This window comes from Ctenocephalides felis, unplaced genomic scaffold (assembly GCF_003426905.1).
Source record: "Ctenocephalides felis isolate EL2017-DRISC unplaced genomic scaffold, ASM342690v1 CF-g0.4_SCAFFOLD_03571, whole genome shotgun sequence".
Taxonomy (NCBI): domain Eukaryota; kingdom Metazoa; phylum Arthropoda; class Insecta; order Siphonaptera; family Pulicidae; genus Ctenocephalides; species Ctenocephalides felis.
In genome coordinates this window covers 41,704,328-41,729,034 of record NW_020539725.1, presented here as the reverse complement: position 1 = coordinate 41,729,034, position 24,707 = coordinate 41,704,328, and the positions used below count along the sequence as shown (strand labels likewise).

The following is a 24,707-nucleotide window of genomic DNA, read 5'->3' as shown; positions in this document are numbered from 1 at the left end:
GCATAAGCTAAACTTTGATAATCAAATCATCTTATTTTAAATATATTTATTAATGTTTTATTTATTTTTTTGGGTGAGTTATACTAGGTCGTAAGTACATATCTGCTAAGTACTTATAGTTCTACAATTTTTGTCGTAATGTAAAGATAAAATTTGTAAAGTGTTTAACAAGATTTTCTATATACAATTATAATATTTTACATATGTACTAATGTTCATAAATATTCAGATGTGTTATGAGAAAAAAGTTTAGAAATTATAGTAATTGCAAGAAAATTTGCAACGTCTGGAAAAGTAATTGCGCTAAATATAAAAATTGCAGAAGAATTTTATACATCAGTGCAAAGAAAAAAACTATTTAAGTATTATTTTTTATATTAGACAAACTTTTGAACTACGATTAAAAAATCATATGTTATTGATAAATTTAACAAATTAGATATTTTAGAAAATTAGAATTATTTTCAAAATATAGTTTTTGGAGAATTATTTAAATTTTCTTACGTAATGTTTTGCACATATATATAAAATTCTCAAAAATGAAATCGCAATCAAGTTATGCTTGAATAGACGTGAAAAAAATAAAATATAGAATATTTTGTTTTCAAGGGATCAAGTAACTCTTTTTATATATATTTATCAAAGTCACAAAATTGGTGTTACGATATTATGTGTATTAGTACAACTCTAATTTTATCAATTTTCGCCAAGAGTTGTACTAATATTCTAAAAGCTAACGAAATAAGAAGAAGTGATGCGAATGCAAAAGTTACCTACCTAATTTTATCTAAAAATTATTTTCTAGTATTAATTAAGTACAATTAGTTAAGTACTTTATTTGTGGTATGCTTAATAGACATAATTATAGTACCATTTGTTATTAAAAATAAAAAAAAGAAGAAAAATATTTCGAAAATGAACTAAGATTATATAACGTAAATGAACAATATTTTGCAAAATTTAAAACATTTTTTTATGTTGACAAGGAAAATAATAGTCAGTGATGAATGATCGATCATTCATTACATATAATCGGTCATTGACTACTAATGATTGGTCATTAATTACTAATGATCGGTCACTGATTGCTAACGATCTATTAAAATTTATTTAAGCTCGGTCATTAATTTTCGGTCACTGATTACTAATAATCGGTCATGAGTTACTAACAATCGGTCATTAATCAACATTAACAGATTATCAATTAATTACTAACCATCGTTCATTGTTAACTATAACGACCTTTTATTATTTACTCATGATAGGCTATTATTAACTCACGATTGGTCAATGATCTCTAACAATCTATCTTGAATTAAGCATGATCGGCCATTAATTACTAACAATCGATCACTTATTATTAACAATCTTTTTTACCTACATGTGATCGGTCAATAATTGCTCCTCATCGGTCATGAATTGCCAACGATCGGTCATTGATAAGTAACAATCGGTCATTAATTACTAACAATCTTTCTTTATATACTCGTGATAAGTCAATAATAGCTCTTAATCAGTCAATATTTACTATTGATTATCATAATGATCTCACTATTTACTCATGATCGGTTAATAATTTAATTACTCATTATGGGTCATTGGTTACTATCAATCGATCATTAATTACTAACGATCTTTCCTTATTTACTTATGTCAATAATCGCTTTTAGCCTTTGACGACTATGTTCGGACGTATTTTCGTTTTATGATATTGGCCATAAAAGTGACAACCTTCATGGCATTAAGCTTTACACGGAATGGGGTAGCGGAGTGTTTTGAGGGGGTAGCAGAGTGTTTCGATGGAAAGAATTATCCACTTTCAAATACATAGTCCGCGCAACAACGTGTTTAATAAATATTCAATAAGTATATCTTTTTCACTTATAACTTAGTGATAAATTAGTGATTGTAATAAGAATTGCAATAAATACATAATATATCAACAAATCAGTGTTTGATACAGTCCACATCCACAAGTGTTAAATTTTGACCCAACAACTTCAATTATCGAATGAGAGTTTTAATAAATTCTGCAAGTACGCAACATAAATACAGACTAACAATCGGTTGTTTATGAAAATAATTTCTTCAATATTTTGGTTATTAATTACTCATTGTCGGTCATTGATTAGTAACGATCAGTAATTAATTACTAACGATTCATCTTATTTTACTCGTAATCGGTCAATAAACGCTCAATCTATCATTTTTACTCATGATCGGTTATTAATTCCTTATGATCGATTATTAATTACTAACTATCGGTTATTGGTTACTAATGATCTATCTTGATTTACTCAAAATCGGATATTAATTTCATATAATCGGTCAATAATTACTAACAACCTGACATTAATTACTCATGACATTTGATTATGCATACTCATTATTGGCCATCCTACTTACTCCTGATATTCGCTCTTAATCAGTCACTTATTGCAAATGATTGGTCACTGATTAAAAGTGACACTGATAATCAGCGACATCCGTCATTGATTAACAGTGGCACTGATAATCACTGATTAATGTCACTGATTGACAATGATCAGCAATAACAAATAGTTAATATATAATCGATGGTATCTTGATAATTAATTACTAATAAAGGTTAGATTATTAAAATTCTCTGAATTACTCATTGTTGGTCATTGATTACTAACGATCAGTAATTAATTACTAACGATTTATCTTAATTTACTCGTGATCGGTCAAGAAACGCTCAATATATTATTTTTTGATTACTGATAATCGGTTATTGGTTACTTATGATCTATCTCAATTACTCATGATCGGTTATTAATTTCATATAATCGGTCATTGATAGCTAACAACCTGACATTAATTACTCATGACCGTTGATAATGCATACTCATTATCGGCCATACTATTTACTCCTCATCATTCAGTCTCTCTTACTCTTCTCAGTCACTTATTGCTCATGATTGGTCACTGATTAACGACAATGACAATCAGCGACATCCGTCATTGATTATCAGTGGCACTGATAATCAGCGGCATCCGTCACTGATTAACAATGGTCAGCAATAACAAATAGTTAATATATAATCGATGGTATCATGAGAATAATGAATGATACAAAATGATTATTTGAAAGATTTTCCGCTGCTTGTTTTAATAAATAGAACTGACTAAAAACTAGATTATCTGATTGACTAAAATCAGATAATAAATATGACTCCAAATAATATTTTAAGAAATGAGTACGTTTAGAGCACAAATATCTTAGAATATTAAAAAAAAATACAAGTGCTAGTGCAAATTTAACCTATTTTCCTTCCTATAATTATGTCTGAATTCATACCACATATATATATATATATATATATATATATATATATATATATATATATAGTCATTTCAAGGTGGTTTAATAATTATGTTTTATAGTCTAGTAAAATTTAAATATTTTTATTTATATATTTATATACTTTTTCTATAAGTTTGTATTCTTAATATTAAATTTGATATGTTTGAAAAGCTGAAAATGATCTAATTTTAATAGGCATAAGTATATAGTTTTTTTAGATATAATTATTTTAAAGTACGTTTATAACAACGTTATGATTGTATGCTTTCATAATAATTATGATACATTCTAAAGAACAATAACGTAAAGTATTGAAATGTACCTAAACTGTATCATAAAATGAGATCAAAATTTATTAACATTATATTAGATACTTTACTTTGGTTTTAATGGTAATTCAACCGAAGACAAGATTTTCGAAGCAATCCTTAAACTTAACTTTTATCAAAATTTCGTTTGATTAGAAAATCTTGCGTCCCGATGATTCTAGAAAACAATTCAATACTTCAACACATAATATAACACAATTTCAACAACAAATTAAAAATTAATTAATATACAGTTCATAACTTATAATACTTTTAGCAAGATCAATTTGATTTGTTTACCTTTGTATTTTTGCTCAAAAATATATGATCTGCTATCAACAGTTTAAGTACAATGTTTAAATATATTTCTATCACTTGTTCATAACTATCATAAATTTTAAAACGGGAAAATTTTACAAAGTATTGCTTAGTTTATATTTTTATATAGGTGAATGTAAGTTTTTATCTGAAGAAGACAACGATTTTTGAAGTCTTCACGAGCTATCACATAAAAATAAATCATTTTTCTTCGAATCAATATTTTCGAAAATATTTCCTAATTTTTATTTCCACACATATATTCATCACGCGGGTGAAGACTCCATAAACAAATATATTTAATATCCCTAAGATTATTTATATAGGTACTTAGATTTTTTATTTAAAATTGACTTATACTATCATTACATACTATTGACTACTAATATATAATTAAAAATATTTAATTTATTTATGAATTGTGTCACAAATACCTACAGAATGTATTTTCTATAGTGTTTTTTTAACTGTGTTAAGAATAAAAATAGTGGAGCCAAAATATGAAAACCATTATCGAATTATGTTTAAATAGTAATTGAAATCAGAAATATTTTAAAGGACTAGATATAATCATAAAATAACGATTAAACTAAAACGTATACAATAGTTTAGAAGATAATAAATAAAATACAAAGTATATATTTATAAAGACGACAAATGTAACAAAAAACAAGTTATGTTTTCTAACAAAACGATATTAGCATAAATCATTTTTTTATATATCTATATATACACGACGCTCAACATTTTCTTGTAATACGTTCTGATTCTTATTTAATTCTTATTAGATTCTCATTATAAGTTCCAATAATGTAAAATCATATTGCCAAATTTTTTTTACGCATCAACTCTGTTGTCAAACTGGAATGTTTCTTTTTTCCAAATTTTGCAATCGTCAATTGAAATTTTACTAAATTTAAATTTCTCTTAAAAGAAGTAATAATAATTTACGACTCTCTCAAATCAATTTTTAAATATTTATTTTATATTTAATTTTTTTCTTATTACCGTTTGTTCCAATATTATAAATCATTACTACTAAAATATTTTTTTTATTTAGTACCTGAATCAATTTTTTTTTAACCAAAGTAAATAATATAATTTTATATCAAATATGATCGAGAAAAATACTTTTTGACGCCTCTTTTCAATACTTTTGATAAGAATATATTTCTTTTTAATTGATGATGGAAAATTCAATTTCGTCAATAGAACGATAAAATGTATTGCTAACTAATAAACTTACTAATAAAATTTGCAATTATTGCAAATCCTTCGTATCATGATAACTACTTTAAAAATTTAAAATAACTTAATATTCGAATTTATTACTAAAATCAACAATTTATTAACAACGTTTTCTCTAAATCGGTACAATGTAGCATTATAAAGGTGCTTTCACACTTGACAAAATAATGCTGTAGCACTGCCTAATATAATGCTCCAACGAATTTTGCGATTAAAGCTGTTATTTTTTTAAAAATTAATTGATAATTGCCATAACAAATATATACTATATAACTAGTAATATAATTTAAATAATATTTAGATTATGTCCCAATATAAATATTAAACGTAATATTATCGGAGACCAATAAATGCACAGTAGGATAATGACTTTTAAATAATATTCGAAATATATTGCTTAAGAATCATTTGACGTGATAATTAATTAGTAAAATATATTCTTTTAGGTTTTGTTAATGATGTCTTTAGCTTTAATTAACATTGCACGATATCTCTAGAAATAAGATACCTTTTATCCCTTTAAGATAATATCATTGCACTGACATTTATTGCTTAGACCTATGTAAATACCAAATTATATTTGGATAGATAGAATTAATATTTATATTAGTAATTGTTTATTCGACACAATATTATTTTGAAAATCAGTTATTCAGAATATTAAACTATTATTGTATAAATGGTTAAACCAGGACAAACCGCCAAGTCAATTTCGAAACGAATTGCGTCGTATCAAAATGTTTTCGGGTTTTGTCGTATCAACTTCGGTCGCATCGTTAGGACACGATCTGGAATCGAATCGAATTATATCAGCAAAGTCTAAAGAAGAGTCGTATTAATACAATCTGAAGTTGTCTCATGTTAATCTCGTCGTATTAATAATGTTGTTTCGAATCAAATTGAGCCAAACTTTCAACCGAAGGTTGCAGTCGTAATCGTCATATCTCACTAGTAATAAGTTTTCAAATTAATTTTTGATTTTATTTGCTAATATAATTTAAGGTGTACAGATTTTGATAAAATAGACCAGAAAATAAAACCAAAATGCTATACATCAAATCTAAACAATTAATAAAAAGCAGTAGAATTTCTTTAAAATCAAATAAAAAGATAACTTGGATTAAAGTACACCAGTTTGAAAATACTATTTTTTTGGAATTAGACAAAACGTTTTTTTGAGTTGTGGAAGTAGTTCATACAAATGCTAAAAATTGTTCAAAGCCAATTCCAAAAGTTTTAATAGTTAATCAATTTTTAACCTAGATTTCTTTCTATTTTTTGAACAATTGATTCAGCAACATCTTAGTTCATGTTAATATTTTAACAAGTTAACAACCTTACCCAAGTTAATATTTTCAGAAAAACAATATCGAAGTTGAGATCTGTGAACTGCAGAAACAAAATTTTATGAGCTGAGTAACTATTTTTGCTGTTTATTTCAAAGTTCTGTTTTTATTTTCTGGGCTTTGAATCATTGTGTCAAATCTCCAAGTACGTAATAAATATATGAAGTATATCGGTCAAATGTCTAATTTAAAATTAAATGCATTTTGGTAAATAGAAGACAAAATTTAGCTAACTAAACTAAAAACTTTTTAATACTCTGATTGTCTTAACCTTTTTTAATAAAAAATAAATGCTTTAAATAAGTCATTTTAAAAACTACCAACAATTTTATAAACATAAATGTTTCGTTGCATTCGTTTACATTATTTCATTGTTATTATTTAAGCATATCACATAAAATCACTCCAAAAATCCAAATCGTCCTGAAGTGAAGATTCTTCAGGATTCATTGCGCCGTGCTCAGTGCATCTGTATTAGAAAAATTTTCACGACTTGTTACAAATTTTCAAGAATTTTATATTGAATATTAAAGCGTGATTGGATGATGCTATTGAAGCCATGCAGGTGCTATTAAATAATGCTAATAGATAATGATGGAGTATTCTATAAAACAATGAAAATTGTGGAACTACCAAGCAAAAAATAAAACAACACTACTATGGGAATCCAAAGCAACGAATGTTGAATTTGCCCTTTGAGTCAGGAAAATATTATTTATGGATATTTGCAACAAAAAACATTTGGTAAGATGTGATATTAGATAAATAATAAATAATTTGAAATATAAAATAAAGTAATAAAAACCTAGTCAAATATGGAAGCCATTTCTATATAATTTCCTGTCAAAAAATGATTCTACGTATAATAAAAAGCACGACACAAAATAGATTACCAATGAAAATTTATGTTTGATATTTCAAAATAATATTTTTGATCATCACCATTATAAACAACAATACAGAAGTGCAAATTGCTCTCTCTAACCAACATTGAGATTGCTGAATCGGTTTGCCAAATCGTCAGAAATGAATTTGCATTTTAAGCATCAATTTAAGATCATTAATCATGATAGACATTAAGTTAAAATTCCTTGTTTTGCGTCGGATGTTTAAAAATAGAGAAAGTAACAAATAATATAGATACCCCTTAAATATACGGTTTATAAAATTGGGTATTAAATATGAGAAAAAGCAAACAATTATGGATTATCGCATTTTATAGACATACACAGAATAATTTTAAGGTGTATTAGAATACATATTTAAATAGATATACAGGCCAATTCTACTATGAAACAGCAAATATATTGCATTTTGACAGTTTTTAGTTCAATTTTTCATGAAGAAAGATCCGTAACATAGCGTTGCCATAACAACGATGTTACCGACTATATTATACTTTCTTATTTGCTTGATATGAGCTGTATCTTAGAAAAAACAAGAATATAATGAATCAGTATTGATTCCTTATTCTACAAGACTTTGTTATACTTCATCTTGCCACTATAGATTAAATTAATATATATGAAATTATTTTTTTAAATACCAGGTATTCATAACGTTTAGAAATTGCTTTTCTATCTAATAACATTGTTGTTATTTCCGTATTTTTTAAGTTATGGCAAAAATATTTTTAGTTTTGAATATACTAGAAAATATTTGTTATATACTCGTATGTAAATAACAAATGCATTTCAAATTTAAATTTTATGCAACACTTTGAACGAATAAAAATTAGCCAATAACTAACTTTAATGCACATTGTTGCGTCATACTTGAACTTATTAATTATTATATAGATTTAAAGAAGGGTGAAATTTCGTTCTGAGTTGTCTGGAGGTATGTCGTCAGAACAACATATTAAATTCATTTGTCTACGACCTATTGAGTAGTTGGTTAATTTTCGTAAAATTAAAAAAATAAAACAGTAACTAATGAACCAACCCCTGCACAATATGCAAAAATGTTAAAAACTGTTATGAAAAGCGCATGCATAATATTTGTGACAAACTTTAAGTGAATCTGGAAATCGATGTAAAATGCATACAACAAAATAATAATTACACAATGACTAAAAGAGCGAAAAAAAACAATAATAACATGGAAAAAATAAAATTATAATAAAATCCTACCTGTTTGGATCTGTGGTAGGCGGAAAGGTGTCCACGCGAGGGGGCGACCTTTGGAGGGCAGCCTGGTAATCCGGCTGGGCCGACTGCTTCTCTCTTTCGGCTCGTTCTTTCTGCAATCTACAATTGATAAAATTGTTTAAAATAATACAAAATCATATGAATAATACTTTAAACATTCAAATCTCAAAAAATTGAATCAAAACGTTAATCGCCCTGTCAGTAATATGTGTTCCACATGAACCATGAGCGACACATATGTCTCACATACACGGTTTAGCAGAAGGAGCAAAAAAATTTAATAGTTATTGAAGGCCATGTCAGTCAAAAGAGTGCAACCAGGCATTGACAAAAAAATTTTCTTAATATGGAATTTTTCTTTCCTAAGTTTTCTTGGAACACTTTGAACTAAATTATCTAATAAAGTTACCATGGTCCACATGAAAAGTTTTCTGATATCATCGCGGCGACCAACGTGTTGAAAAAACTGGTATATTAAATTGAAAAGGTTCGAAAAAATATTTATAATAATTAATTAAAATATTTTCATCATTTGGAAATATACTTACTGTAGTTTGAAAACTTCCATCCCACATACTGAAGGAGCAATAAAATTTGAATAATGAAAATTTTTAGTACACTCATATAGTAACCATATATTAAAAGCTATCTTATATATGAATATCTACCGTATTTATTTCAAATTACTTAAAAATACTGTTGGATCTAATTTATTATATTATTTCAAGAGTATCGACATCAAGAAATATTCACTTACATATTTTTTGATTGTCTCATAAACTGCTGAATTTTTCTAGCTGCCTGATGTTGCCTTCTTTGTGAATATGTTCGTCTAATAAATAAATAAATAAATGCCATAAAGAAAATGCCAATAAAGAACACATAATGTACAATAAGTACCGTTGAATTAAATTTTTGAACAATTTTCTAATACTAAACTAAAAATTCCTAAAAATAATTATATGTGGATTTGATATCTATACGCAATTATTGACAATACATATATTATACAGAAAGACTAAAAATATACAAATTTCAAAAAATATAAAAAATTAGAAATAGTTTATTAATTATTTTAATTCTAATTTTTGAGTTGTGTAAATTTACAATTTAAATAAAATAAATGTTTCCTTTATACTTACTTCAATCCAGTGCCGGACGGAGTAGTTTCGCGAGTAGTTCCTGCACTTTGAGTACGGCCCTGATCTCGGTAGCTTCTATAATAGTTTTGAATGCAGGAAGCAGCTTGCTGATTCTTCTTAAATCGTTTATATTCGCAATATGAACGAAAACCGTTCTGTATCACCAAAGCAGCTTGAGTCATTTGCTTAAAATAAGCATACTGGAATAAAAAAATAAAAAAAATTAATTAATATTGCCTAAAAAATTCAAATTTTTAATGATGTTTCCATAAGACCAAATGCTAGTATATCAATTCAAGCATTAACTGCATCAACTTTCATTATTTTAAAAAATATGTGTGAAGATCAATGCAAGAACTACAAGTACATATTGGTCGTATTTTTTTGCTTCATAGCTTTATTACCTGTTTATATCGTCTGTAATAGTTTTGAATAAGAATAGCAGCAGCACGTTCCTTGTCCTGTTCTTCCAGTTTTTGACGTCCTTTATAGATTCTGTAAGCCTGCTGAATGGTTTTTGCTGCTTCATATAATTCACGTTGCTCGCGATCTGAACAATATAATAAATTATCATAATGTAAATATTCATATTAGTTAAGATTCCATTCCATTAAAAAATAAAGAATATTTGTAATATTACAATTGTGTATATCGCAGCTATTAGGGAAATAATTCTTCATAATTTAAAATCAATTACATTGTAGATAAAAATGTGATTTTACCGATTTATAAGAAGAGCGAAATAAGTGTATAAAATTGAAATGTACTAAGCAATTTTATAAATTGCATATACATGTAATAGCTCTAAATTATTTAAAAACTGCACATTAAGTTCTTGTCAGCTTTAGAGTTTCATATTTTTATTATACCTGAGAGAGTCAGTTTATTAAAATCTGATTCAAAAGGTCCAGCATGCAAAAAATCGCAATGATCTTGCGTAGTTGGAGGTGGTGAAGGTGAATCCAATGTAAATGAAGCTGGACTCTGCAGGCAACTGCTGCTGGCAGGACTTAGGCTTGAACAAGGTGTACCAGCATCGTAATACCTAAAAAATATTTGTACAAAAACCATTGTTTTTTATAATTTTTAATTTTCTTAGATTTTTAAATTTATTACAAACCTATAGTTATGATCGGAATGTTCAAAATTGAATTCTGAGTGATCAGATTGTGATTCTAATAAAGGTTCCATAAAAACATCTCCCAGAGAATCGGATGGACTAATCCCGCCGCAGGGTGATCCCAGGTGCATGTCTTCTATTTCATTCTAAAGAAATTAAAATTCAAATTAATTATCAGATATTAAACAAAACTTATGTAGTTTTTATCAGATATTTGCTGGACGGTTCATATTTTGAAATTGTTAAAAAAAATTACAACCTGGTTACGAATGTAAGATACATGTTTTTTTCTTTATAATATTTATAAATAGTAGTAATAGCAATAATAATTTTGATTTTAGTAATGACTATTAATAGATAAAAAATCTTTGACAAAAAGATGTAATTGTACAGATTAAGTAATATTTTTGTCTAATATTTTTATCTACCTTGATTCTTTCTGGCATCGCTGCGATAATTTGTTCTGCTAGGGTCAATACTCTCACGTCAGGTTCCCCTAAAAATTAAAACAATTTAATTAAATTGTTTCAAGAAATCTATTATCAAACATTACATATAAATTATAAAGCTATACATGAAACAAACATACTTTAACAATATCAAACTGTACAGCCCCATAAGCTACAAACATCAGCCGACATGTTAAGTTTAGGAAAGCCAACAAATATTTCATAGAAAAATGTTTTTCAAAAACCACCACCAAGTTACACCCTCAATTTTAATGATAACGCTGAATTTATTATTGCAATAACAAATAAATGATTAATCTTCAGTTAAAAGCAACTTTTTCTGTTTTTTTATTTTTAAACAGTTTTATATACTTGCTATTTGTATTGCATTTCTCATGAAAGTTGAAACTTTTAGTTATCTTGATTAACAAAAGTTGAATATTGACAATTTTCATTATTTTAAGAAAAATGTTACAATAAATAATCAAACTTCTTTATATCAAACTATCTTTATATCAATAATTTGCTCTAACAGTAATTATATGCTAAAATAATTGTTATAGGCGTCCTTGTTATTATTCACGTAATAATAATGAATTCAATTTTCAATAATGTTTCTTAGAGTTTAAAATAATCAAGTTTGGAAGTTAAATTCTTTAAAAAAATATTCTCGAATTTATATTCAGCAAGCAAGTGATTTAGATCCCGATGTCTCTAGAATTCCAATAATTACGCATATTAGCAAGATTTAGTAAACATTTTGAACTCATAGTACAAAAACACACGTATTGATATTCTACTATATTTTGTCTCCAAACTAAAATTTTCAAGTGTGGGAAAATGTTTGATGTATGAGAATTAAATTTGGTAAAAACTAATACTACTTGAATTATTAATTTTGCCCAAAAACCAATCTCTTATAAATTGAATATCCAAAATATTAACCAACTAAAATTAATAAGTATCAAGATAAAAAAAACAGTTTGTTATATATTTCCTTAAGTATGCATGCCATCGCAATACTTTATCTACACTAAAACAACTACTTACTTACTTGTGTTTCTATCAATTTAATATTATTGAGAGTTTGTTTGTGAGTATTTTATATTAAAATAATGTATAAAGTGTTCATAAGCAGTGGCGTATGAAAAATCTACAGTATTGTGAGACAAAAATAAACAAAATATAAAATCATACATACCTCTATATTGCGTGTTAATAAAAGTATACAACAAATGCGACCACAACATGTAAATTACAGAGACAGATGGGAGCAGAAGAAACGATGTTTAATCATAGGTAAAACAGCGAAAGTACAGATACACAACACAAAACCTCTCGACCTCCACAATGCCAACATCAAAAGATTCGACACTCAGAAAATTCACGAAAAATAACCTCAAATAATACTTTTGAATGCAAAACATCTATATTAATAATCTATTCTAAGTATTATTTTCGGTTTTTGCTATAAACCAAATTTGTTTGGTGTTTTTCGAGCCTAAACTTGCCTACGACGTTAGAGTTGCTGGCTGATGAGCAGCCAGCCTCCTGGTTAGAATTTTCCTGGTTAATTTTGCAGCCTGCTTCATCGGAAGATAGATTACGGCTTGCTGGCTCGCCTGCATAACGCATACGATTCAATATAAAGAATATAGTAAAAAAATATTATTTTATTAAAGAAGTTTGCTTAATGTCCCTTTCAATAATTACTTATAAAGATTCTTCGATTTTTACAATAAATTTTAACCTGAGCAAATAAATATGCTAATGTATTTGTTGTTTTTTAATTAAATACTTTAATAATTTATTTCGGCTCCAGATAGTTATAGTTTATTATTATAGGCTATGTGAAACCATCATCTGATAGAAAAAAAAGAAATTTCCAATTTTTTAAATATAATCCTCCGTTTAATATCAATTGTCTCCTTAAAATAAGAATGGGATCAAACTACAAGGTAAGAACTTCATATGTTAGAATATATAATTTATAGTGATTACTAGCAAAATAATGCAATAAATATTAAATTGTGAAATAGCCGAATTAGAAAAATTATCACTACATATGCAATAAGAAGTAATAAAATCGAGTAAATTCTTTTAAGTAGTCGACGTGCAAAAAATTTTGAAAATAAAAGGAAACAAAAGGTATAAAATGCTAGTATCGAAATCTTACCTCGTTTGGTATATTATAATACGAACCCTTCGCTAAGAAATATGTCACTAACTTTAAGCAGTAATAATTTATAAAACATAAATTTATTCTAATTTGTTATATTATAATGTAAATTATTAATTATATATTATCCTAGCAAAGGATGCGAATCATTTATAATTCGTATTTCAAAAATCATATGATGATAATTAAAATTTGTTAATGAAATGCGTTTCATTCCACGTCGAGCTTTTGCTACATAAGTAAATAAAAATAATAAAATAGAAATCATGCAAAAACTCACAATGAGCAAAATCATTTTTCTTAGACGGCGATAAGGCGCTCTGCAGATCTTGCAACGTTTGTGGAAAATTTGTGTTCACTGGTAAAGACATGCTTCTATCAAATCTGCAAAGAAAATAACATGAAAATATAATCATTGATATAGATCAATCGGATTTATTGTATGTAAAAATATTTTATACCTAGAAAGTTTATTTTCTCTTGTAGTTTTGCCTCGAGGTCTGTCTGATGATCCTAATCCGATGCCACTATCTACTGATGGCCTTTTAATTAATCGAAGAGATCCACTGGCTTGACTTCTATCAGAATTACTACTTAGTGATGCACTAAAAATTAATTTTATTGAATGATGTATAGAACAATAGCAAAAATATACCTTGGATACAAAAGCAAAATTACAGGTGTATCAACTATGACGAACAAATCTTCAAATATTGAATTTGTAGAATTTGTGCATCTTTGAAGATCATTCATCATAGTGAGTTTTAGATCAGTAGTAAAGGCTTACAAAAAAATTAGAAAAATAATACAAATGACAATCAATTTATAAATTATACCTAGATACTGCCCCAGGACGCAAAAATACTCCGTCATGAGAACGTGTTGAAACCGGCGAAAAAGCACTATCCTTTATTCCCAAATGATCACTTTGAACACTCAAGGCATCCATACTATTCATAGTAAAATCATTCAAATTCATCATCTGAGATTCATTATTTGGATTCTGAATGTTATTTTGAGTTGTTTCTCGTGCTCTCTCCAGGCGTTCGATCTCCTCAGCAAGTTGATGGAAACTGAAGAAATATTTAATAAGAAGTACCTAATATATGAAAAAATAAATAATTTTTATTTCAGTTATTTACTTATTTTTTCGCGCAAGATCTAACGGTGAAAGTGACGCTGTATTTCGAATATAGAGTGCAACATGATTCCAACGGTAAAGAATAATTGCTGTCTCCATGTGACCTCTTGAACAAGCCCATGCCTATAAAATAGGTTATAAAATATAGTAGGAGATGATGTAAGAATTTGCTGTGTTAATTACTGGAAATGTTATTTTATATGCTTGTTAAATTTACATACCAGGGGCGTGTAACCATGATCATCCCTGCTCAAAGCATCGATCTCAGTATCCAAAAGCAATGAAGAGTTTTCTGTTCTCCAGTGCAATAAAGAACAAACTAATCTGCTATAACCTAAAGCAGCAGCTAGATGTAGTAGAGTCATTCCTATAATATAAAGTATTAATTATTATCAAAATGACAATTACTTTTATAGAATTTATATTAGTTGTGTATATCACAGGTTACCTTTATGGCCACTTAACCAGGAACCAGCCTGTGTGTCACCGCGCCACAATCTTTTGGACAAATTTTGACAATAGGTAACTAGCCTGTCTTCAAAGTTCGTTGATGATAGTAATGCAGAATCCTCTTGCTGAATAATAAATTAAATTTGAATTGATTAATGAATGATCGAGTGAATCAAAAGTTATCTTATCTATCAAAATTAAAAGTTTATTACCTGCTCAGGTTTTTCTCTTTTGATCTGCATACGATCGTCAAGAGCCTCCAGTCTATGTAATAACGAAAACTTTAATAGACCTTCCCCGCCGTTATTTCCTGTAGATTCAGTTTCTGTTTCCGTTTCTGGTTCTGGAGCAGCACGGGCCTCTCTCGGAGGTAATTTGTATTCGAACAATACTGAATCTGATATCACAAAACCATCACAAGCCACTTGCAGTGATGCTAGTCCTGCTTCGTGGGCTAAAATATTAATTTTCCAAAAAATCAGATAAAAGGCAAATGGTAATATAAGAAAAAGGACCCGGATCATCCTCCATCATCATACATATCTCTAAATAGTTTATAATTTTTTTAAGTAATTGAACAACTATATAAAGACTTTGTCTTACCTGGACAATAACATCGAAGAACACCACTTTGTACAAGTGTAGTTGGAACTGGGAACGAATCAAACAGAACTGTATATGGTGAACTTGTAGAATGCCATGGACCTGTTACTAGAACCTGCCAAACAATAAATCAAACAAATATTGATATAAACCAAATTAAACTCACACGAAGACACATAATTCATTTATCATATTGTATTATGTAAAATTCACCTTAACGCCTCCTTCTGGATAAGCCCATTCAGGTGAATAATCAGTAATACTGGCAGAACCTTCACGAAAATCAATAGCAGGCGGAGAACGTTTATCAACACTAATTTCATTCTGTTGGATGAAATATTTGATATACATAAAAAAATCAAAATATGAATTTGGAATTTTGATTTCAACTAATTTACCTGTAATATTGGATGCCTAACAGTTGCATCTAACACCTCTAGATCCGGAAAGTCTCCTAACATATCAAATGCATCTAAATTTACAAAAACGTCATCATCAGCAGTATCACCTGGTGAGACCATTACATCACAATTTTCAATAAAATCCATAGGATTTATTTCTGGTGTATCTTCTATATCATTGCTTGGCGCAGTATTGGTGACTACCGTTGAAGCAGCTGAAAAGATTGTTTTCAGGTTAAGCAATAAGCATTTCCTCATTTTTTGTACTCTTTGTTTATATTGAATCATTTATAAATTTTAATTTTGATTTACCATTAACTACGTCCGAATCCGAAGGACAACGGGGCATATTTGCACTCAAAGTCCTTTGAATGTCTTCGTGTGAAAGATCCAAGGTTTCATCGAAAAATCCATTAACATCAGTAACGCAAAATTGCTGTTGATGTTGTTGATTATTCTTTTGTTCATTTTTATTTCCAGTATTCACAAAGTCTGTTGGAGCACTTTGATGCCGTTGATTTCTTGTATGTTGCTGCTGGTTGGCATTAGCGTCTTCTGGTCTGGAGCAAGTTTCCATTGCTTCGACTTTCGGAACAATCTGAATAAAAAAATAATTATAATAATTCCAAATTTATAAACACATATTAGTTAAATCAGTATGTTGAATCAAAACAATGATTTTTTTTCTTACCGTTGCTACACCTTTCCGAATATTCAAAAATGCATGGTTAGTCTGCTGATTCGTGATTTGTTGCTGATTTGCTGCCGTTTGTTGGTGATGGTGCTGCTGGATATGATGTTGCTGCAAAGTGGCAGCCGTAGTGTTAGCCTGATGATGATGGTTATTGAGAATGATTAACCCGCCAGTTCCATGTATCTGCGAAAGGCTAAGAACTAACGGTGGCGCCGCACCAGTATGTACTGCTCCTCCTTGGTGACCAGCATGCTGCGTGGTAACCAGACGCGCTTCCCTGATGGCATGATGATGGAAATTATGATTCAAATGTTTGCTAAGAGAAATTGGAGAAAAAAAGTAATTAAAATACAAAAATAAAACATACTAAAAGAAAAAACACAGGGCATTTAATAAAGTAATTAAATATTTAAGGATTTAATAAAATAAATAAATTAGCACTTGTGTAAAAACAAAAGAATATTAACATAAACCAGATAAATACAAGGTGACTGAAATATCATTGAATTAATTTAAGTATATAGGCAATAAATAAAAACATGGTTTATTATGAACTCGATTGAAATTCTTATGATGTAAAATATCAATCCATTCATTAAAATTACCAATATTAGAGATAAAAAGAGGTACAATTGTTATAGCCAATATCCGCAGTATTTCAGAAAGATAAGAAGTATTGACTACTGAGTTTTTATAAGAAATTTCTACTAATATTTGTTTATAAGTTAACATAAATTTTAGATTAGATTTTATATTTGATTATTGATATTTCAAAATAAGATGGTAAGTATTTATCATTGTTATGCGCTTAGAAAAATATTTATATTTCGAAACAGTAAAGTTACCAAAATATTCACAACCAAATTACAGATTTATAATATAAAAAATAGTCTGAGCTTCTGAATGAATAATCAGAAATATATTGCAATTATCGTTAGAAGAAGAAATAAATTTAAAAAACGCCTAGAATAATTACCTAGCATAAACTCTCTGCTGGTGATTATTTGTATTTAATAACATCGTTCCTGTAGTTGAAGACACCTGAAATAAAATAATAAATCCCATAAGTTATATCAAATGATACCATAAATTGTCTATGCAGATAATAAGATATAGAAAAAATAACTAGAATTTGTGAATAATTATTCATTGTTCATAATATAGAAACAAACTCATCAGTCATCCAAATTCACTAACAAACTTCTTACTAATAGAAAACTATCGTCGTAGATTGAAAAAAAATCGCCACTTGATTTAATTCATCAAATTTTCTGATGAGAATTGAAATAACTTAATATATAATAAATTAGTTAAATTTTTATTATTATCATTAAAATATTGTTAATATTATTTATAGCAACTGGAGGAACAACTAAATGTCACTATATTATACAATGTCCCTATTACGGCTGACAATTGTAAATTCCATAAATTTATCAAATGTCCTTAACTGGACAGTTTAAATATAGTAGTGATTAAAAAAATAATAATAATATTTGCAAAGACACAATTAAACCAATCAATTTTGCAATGTTGAATATTTATTTCTCGATTATTAATTGTCCATACAGCTGCTTCAAAATCATTGCTTCTTAAAATTAAAGATAGTCGAACGCCCAAGTATATATTCCATCCTCAACTGAGTTTACTTCAGAAATATCTGAATTTTTAAAGGCCAAATTAAAAATTAAAATTGACAAAATGGCGGCATGTTGAAAAAAAAGGTTAAATTTTTCCCAAAATTTTGGTCGTTTTTGGCCTGCCAAAATTCGATTTTTGATCAGATCAAAAAACTGGAGGATCATCATATGGAAAACTATATAGAGAAGATGCAAAAAAAATTTGATAGCGATCGGATCATTTGTTTCCGAGTAATCATTCCAGCAAATTAAAAAAATGCTGTTTCGAAAAAAACGCGTTTAAAGATAAAATTATCGTTTTACTATATACTATATATATACTCTTTTAAATAACTGTAACTCAAAAACTATTTAAGATATCGATTTGAAATTTTAGTATGTTATTTTTAAAGGTATAAAATATATGGAAAAAAATAAATTTCGATTTTTTAAAAATTTCACGCTAGGTGTGCCCCTTAAATCAAGTAAAGTGAACAGAGTTTGTAATCTAATTTAAATAATACGACAAATTTTTTCCACAAGACGTATTGAACATAAGTATTTTATTCATATATGTTGGTCAAATGGTTTTGGAAGATTCAAAATAGGTCCACAATTTAAGCAGAATATACTAAGATTCATGAGTTTCATTTTCAATTATTATTTCTATTTAATTAAGCTGTATATCTTCGCATGTTACTGTCATTAGTTTCAAAATGATGAAAACATTGCATTCATATAACTATCACAGCTGTGTGTAGACTTTGCGGTAAATGATGGTACAGTAGAACCTCGATTATCCAGATCTTAGTTATCCAGATTCGCGATTATCCGGACTACCAACCGCGACAAATTTATATGCATGTACAAACCTATAATCTGAATTTTTGCACTAATAATGCTTTTTTGTATAGCGAAGGAAATGCCTTTATGCATCCCATACTGGTCTTTTGTCTGGGTATGTCGGACTCAATACCGCTCTGGTATAAAACTAACTAAAACTTCCGCTTTGCCCTTGCCTCTAGTCCCCACGGAAACCGCCGTTAGGCATTACTTTGTGAGGGGAGGATCTAGAATGTTATACTTCTAACTTGTTTTATACTCATCTTTTAAGTGGGCGGAGTCCCATGCGTCATTTTTCTTCAGCACTATTAATGCTGCAGTTTAGTATATGTATGTAATGTAATCTAAGCAAATATATATAAGGAAGTTTCAATATTTAAAAAACATTATTTTTGTTGACATCTATGTATGTATGCGTTATTTTTAATAAAAACATATTATTCTTCATACATTTGATTATCCCTATTTTCGATTATCCGGATGCCTATCGACAACAATTTGTCCTGTTAATCGCGGTTCTACTGTATCTATATTTTCATACATTAAAATAGTTTTTATAAACTTTGTTCCAAAGTGTTTTTCACCTGATTATTATTATCCGAAGCACTGACATTATTCGTCCTCGATCCACTAGCTGCAGATGATCCGTGGCTTTTCGACTGATCGACCGCATTTGTCTGGCTGCCACTCTGACCGCCAGTCGCCAGCGTTCTCCTGTTTGTTGTACCGCTGCCGGGAACAGTCGGATGAGAACAAGATTTGCCATCGGCGCAAGTGGAGTCCGGACAACCGCATTCGAGTTGGCGAACGAGGGCGGCTTGTCGGGCCAAACGTTGCCTTTCCATCAGTTGACCAACTATTGTTTCGACGGTCTCAGCGGTCTATGTAGAATAAAATAGAAAGATTAAATAGAGATACCACAATCTACTTAAAGACTAGTTTTTTTTTTATTTTTACGTGAACCCAGATATTGATATTTTGTTGCTTGAAATTTCGATATGATTGTTAAAAAATTCATGAACTTCATTACTCATTCTAATAATTTGATAAAGAATTTTGTTCTTAAGTACTTTAGTTGTTTTCTAATAACATGGCTTTTGAAATTTGATATAGTTTTAAATATATACTAACATTAGAGGCAGAAAATCGTAATGATATAACCATATTATATAGCGGATATCTAAAAGATTAGAAATATCATAAAGATCTGAAGTGATTCATATTTTTTTGAAGAGCAAATTATCAAATTTTCTATGTTTGCTTATAGTTTATCTAAAATTCAATATAAGGCCACAGAATATTTCAAAATATTTACAATTTATTGACAAAAAATTAGGTATTTACTTAGTTCTTTGCATATTTTTTCTATCCGAAACAAATGGCAGTTTTTATAATAATTTGAATAATCTCATATCTAAAAATGAATCGCAAAATGTATTGGTAAGCGCATAACTCAACAACGCTTGGACCAATATTCAGCCAATTCTTTTTTTAAAATGTTCGTTGAAGTCCAAGGCTGCTTCTTACGGCGAGAAAAAATCGAATAATTGCCGGGGGAAAACCCTAAAAACAGCCCTTTAATTTTCCACATACAAACGTTTTCTAACTAAAACGTAGAATTAATTCGAACTTTATTGCTATTATATAAAATTCATATTAAATTACAAGCACTCACTGTATACTCCTCCTAAATGATTATTCGAATTCTGATAAATCTTTCTGAAGTTTGATAAGGAAATTTTCTAGGATGTATGTGATTATAAAGTACTGGGATGTATATGTAATATTGTAGAAATAATAGCATCTTTTACTAATCTTACCACAATGTTTTTAAAATTTGTAAATAATTCACTTTATACCAACAAATGACAAAGTAAAGATGAATACATACATTTCGGCCTTTACGATATCGATTAGGAGAAGTTTAAGATGCAATTTTGGATATCTTAAATAATAAAAAATTAAATTAATTTAATCCAACATGAAGTACGAGTGTTATGTTATGGTTATGATTATGTTATACTGTTTAAAAGACTTCATTTTCCAATATAGTGTGAGAATTGAGACTTATCATTTTATTTAAAGCACTTCTACATTTACCATCGCTCTTATTATAAATGTATATGCATTTTGGCATAAAGAATAATTTAAAATAACAATAATTATTATTTTTAGGTAAACGGTAAATACTAGTATATTATATTAAAAAATTGCAGACCTGAGTACAGGACAAAGTCTGTCGGGTCATCTAATGTGTAATATTTATAATCTTGATTTAGAATAAGGCCTATTTCTGTTTGACAAAATGTTTGTAGATTATTTACATACTGTACCGAAACATTGAGGGAATAATGAATGATTTTGCGACATAAGTTCAAAAAAAAAATTATATGGATTCGCAATGTGCATGTAAAACCTAAGCATAAATTACGAAAGAAAAATGATTATTAATAAATATAAACGTTGATATAAGCGAATTGTAAAAATATAATCAAGTAAAAATGAATTTTCAAAAAACTTTAAAATTAAATCCTCTTTCCCTAGTGTTACGTATTTCACGTCATCTTTCAGAAATGAGAACTTCAAGTATAAATAATGTACTTCGTAAAAATATTCAGCATGTCATTTTTTACTACATTAACCAGTTGACAAAAATGCCCGTCATAAAGATTGACAGAATTTTCTATATTGACGAGTTTACTCGTCATGCATATCAAATTTGATCCATTGGTTATTTACATTTCAATTTTTTGAAAATAAAAAAATAAAATATTTTCTTAAACTCTAGATATTTGGGAGATTTTTAGGCTATGCCGGTATGAAATTGATTTTTATTAGTGGCATGTGACCACAAAAACAACATTTTACCTCGATTCAGGCAAATCAAAACTGGGAGAAAAATTTCCATGAATGAGTTTACGGTTAAATGGTTAAGAAATTTCTATATAGGGATGTGCCCTTATTGGACCTTATCAATATGACAGCAAACACAAATTTTTTGGTAATTTGAGATTTGAATATTTATAGGAGAAAGTTGTAAGATGCTCCTGTGGACTAATTAAATATAACAATTTGTATAAGTTTCTCGTTACCAAGGCACTATATATTAACTAAATATCGACATTCGCATAAATAATTAAACTCATCATATATATGTATATTACATAATGTATGTGGCAAATGTATAAAATATGTAATGTAGGCATATGCGAGGAAAGGTCGATCGGCACATATGGACAAACTAATGGGCCAATGGCAATGTTATGCTCATAGACTTTATACTACGTAGTAAAGGGTCCGCCATATAACTTTTTTTTATTGGTAGCGATTTAGAATTTTCTGACAACCATTTAAAAGTTAGACAGCTATTTCACTGAAATTATTTTCGATTATTAACCAGAAGGATTGCACTTTCAAATGGATAAGATTTAGATTGAGAAAATATTCAGTACTTTATATATAGCATTTTCAAAAAAAAAGTTATCTGACGGACCCTATATAAGGTCTATGTCCTTTCTTGTATTTCCTTCTATGTATTTGACGTGCGATCAGTCATCTTGCATATAAAACATAACCTCATGTTTGTGCTATAAATGTGCATTAGGAAGATGCATTTATGATAACTACATTTTCTAGATTAGCTTCTATATACAAAACGCCTGACTGTGTTACGCTTAATTCGACCAGAGGATTGGCCCCTAAATTTCGAGTTACTAGCAAAAAATTATGCTTTTCCCAATATATATATATATATATATAATATGATAGTACGGATGCAAAACAGTTGTCCTAATCAATTTCTCGTCCGATTCTAAAGTCAAAAACAAATTCCGCCCACTCTGCGATAAATGATAACGAGGTAGACGTTAGGAGTTAGATGATTTGCGGTCTGATCCGGAATTATTGCCATAGCGCATGTATGGAAGTTTGCTCGGCGTAATCACTTATGTGTAAACTATGTAGTTCGCGTAAGCATTAGCGTAGTCGCTGATGCATAATTCCGGTTCGCCGACTTCTGCTACATCGAGTTCTGGAAACTGGAAATAATTTTCTGTCAACATCTGTACCTATTGTACTCGCCAAAGAGAGACGACAGCTTAACGCATGAAGAATTTCGAAACATTCCGACGGCGACGAAACGAGGAAGGGAAAACTTCTTAAACGCTTATGGCTGTTTGATGTTTGAAAATATGTATCGAGATTGAACCAAAAGTTACAAATTCAAGTTTTAGCTTTGAAACAAGTGATGAAAGAAATATAAATTAAAATTATTGGGTTGTTAGGCAAATTACTTTATTTTTACTTGATACAATTGTTTCGAAATTTTTGGAACCTGATATATTTAACCATTGGACCTGATTTATTATGAATTTAGAGATGTTTTTGGTAAGATTTGTGCGTGTAAAAATGTCAAAATGAACTTTGCTTTCATTATAATTATATGAAGTCAATCAAATTTTCGTAATATTTTATTATTATATAAGTTTAACATTTAGTTCATTAACGAGAAACTCAAGTTGAAACAAATTAGCTCCAATTTAGATTTTTTGTTAATGTTTGAAAAGTCATAGCATCCTTAATCTAAATTGGACCTATTTTGAGTCACAACTAATTTACTTTAGCTAGATTTTTTTTAAAGTTAATCATTTTCCTAAATATAGATTTTTTTAATATCACACGTGAGCAGTGTAATATAATTCTTGTATATGTATGAAGCTACCAATAAAGCAAATTTTGTATATATGGTTATATCCAATAAAATCTTGGGTTCGTTTTCAATATAAGTAGAGTTTTCATTAAACATTGCGTCAGTACCAGAACAGGTTTGAGTAAATATCTAGAGTTATTTATTTTGATGTTCTTAGATGCCCTACATTGAGATTTGCTGAAGGTAATTAATTTACTGTAAAAACACAACTTATTGCTTACCAACGGATATCAGATTGAATTTAACATAATTACCACACGAAACAATATAAGCCATCAGTTAGAGTAAGATTTTTTACTCTAATTAAAATACATTGAAAACATAGTAATATTAAATGCTTTTATACACAATTACTCTATTATCAACTTTAGTTAAATTTAATTTTATCACAAAGCATTATAACAAAATATTTATTTCAGAACTAAAATTATGGATTCAATTGTTTACAATTTCAATCAACCCATATTAATAATAAATAATAATTTTCACAATAATTGCCACTTTCAGCACATAAAAACCTATTTGCCTTAAATTGTTTGATGATAAAATATATATCAGTTCTTGAATTTACAATAACAACTTTAACCATTTCATTAGGAATGTCGTCCATAGATGACATCGACTCGACTACCTGTAGATACAAATGTCGTCCATGGACGA

The 24,707-nt window shown here is 28.4% G+C and overlaps 1 protein-coding gene across 1 annotated transcript in view; it reads right to left on the bottom strand.

Moving 5' to 3' along the window:
- Positions 1-6,894: 6,894 nt before the first annotated feature.
- Positions 6,895-24,707, bottom strand: part of LOC113386063 (calmodulin-binding transcription activator 2-like) — a 303,558-nt gene continuing 285,745 nt past the window's right edge. Inside the window, exons 9-32 of the mRNA XM_026623872.1 lie at positions 19,924-20,220; positions 17,854-17,918; positions 16,875-17,193; positions 16,496-16,781; positions 16,202-16,383; positions 15,996-16,106; positions 15,783-15,897; positions 15,392-15,633; positions 15,178-15,304; positions 14,951-15,096; positions 14,731-14,852; positions 14,425-14,661; positions 14,244-14,324; positions 14,050-14,193; positions 13,869-13,972; positions 12,921-13,031; positions 11,389-11,456; positions 10,961-11,106; positions 10,710-10,885; positions 10,245-10,390; positions 9,841-10,040; positions 9,456-9,530; positions 8,681-8,797; positions 6,895-7,017 (exon numbers count right to left, since the gene is read on the bottom strand). Coding sequence (XP_026479657.1) covers positions 6,939-7,017; positions 8,681-8,797; positions 9,456-9,530; positions 9,841-10,040; positions 10,245-10,390; positions 10,710-10,885; positions 10,961-11,106; positions 11,389-11,456; positions 12,921-13,031; positions 13,869-13,972; positions 14,050-14,193; positions 14,244-14,324; positions 14,425-14,661; positions 14,731-14,852; positions 14,951-15,096; positions 15,178-15,304; positions 15,392-15,633; positions 15,783-15,897; positions 15,996-16,106; positions 16,202-16,383; positions 16,496-16,781; positions 16,875-17,193; positions 17,854-17,918; positions 19,924-20,220 — 3,696 coding nt within the window. The 3' untranslated portion in view covers positions 6,895-6,938. The remainder of the gene's footprint in view (positions 7,018-8,680; positions 8,798-9,455; positions 9,531-9,840; positions 10,041-10,244; positions 10,391-10,709; positions 10,886-10,960; positions 11,107-11,388; positions 11,457-12,920; positions 13,032-13,868; positions 13,973-14,049; positions 14,194-14,243; positions 14,325-14,424; positions 14,662-14,730; positions 14,853-14,950; positions 15,097-15,177; positions 15,305-15,391; positions 15,634-15,782; positions 15,898-15,995; positions 16,107-16,201; positions 16,384-16,495; positions 16,782-16,874; positions 17,194-17,853; positions 17,919-19,923; positions 20,221-24,707) is intronic.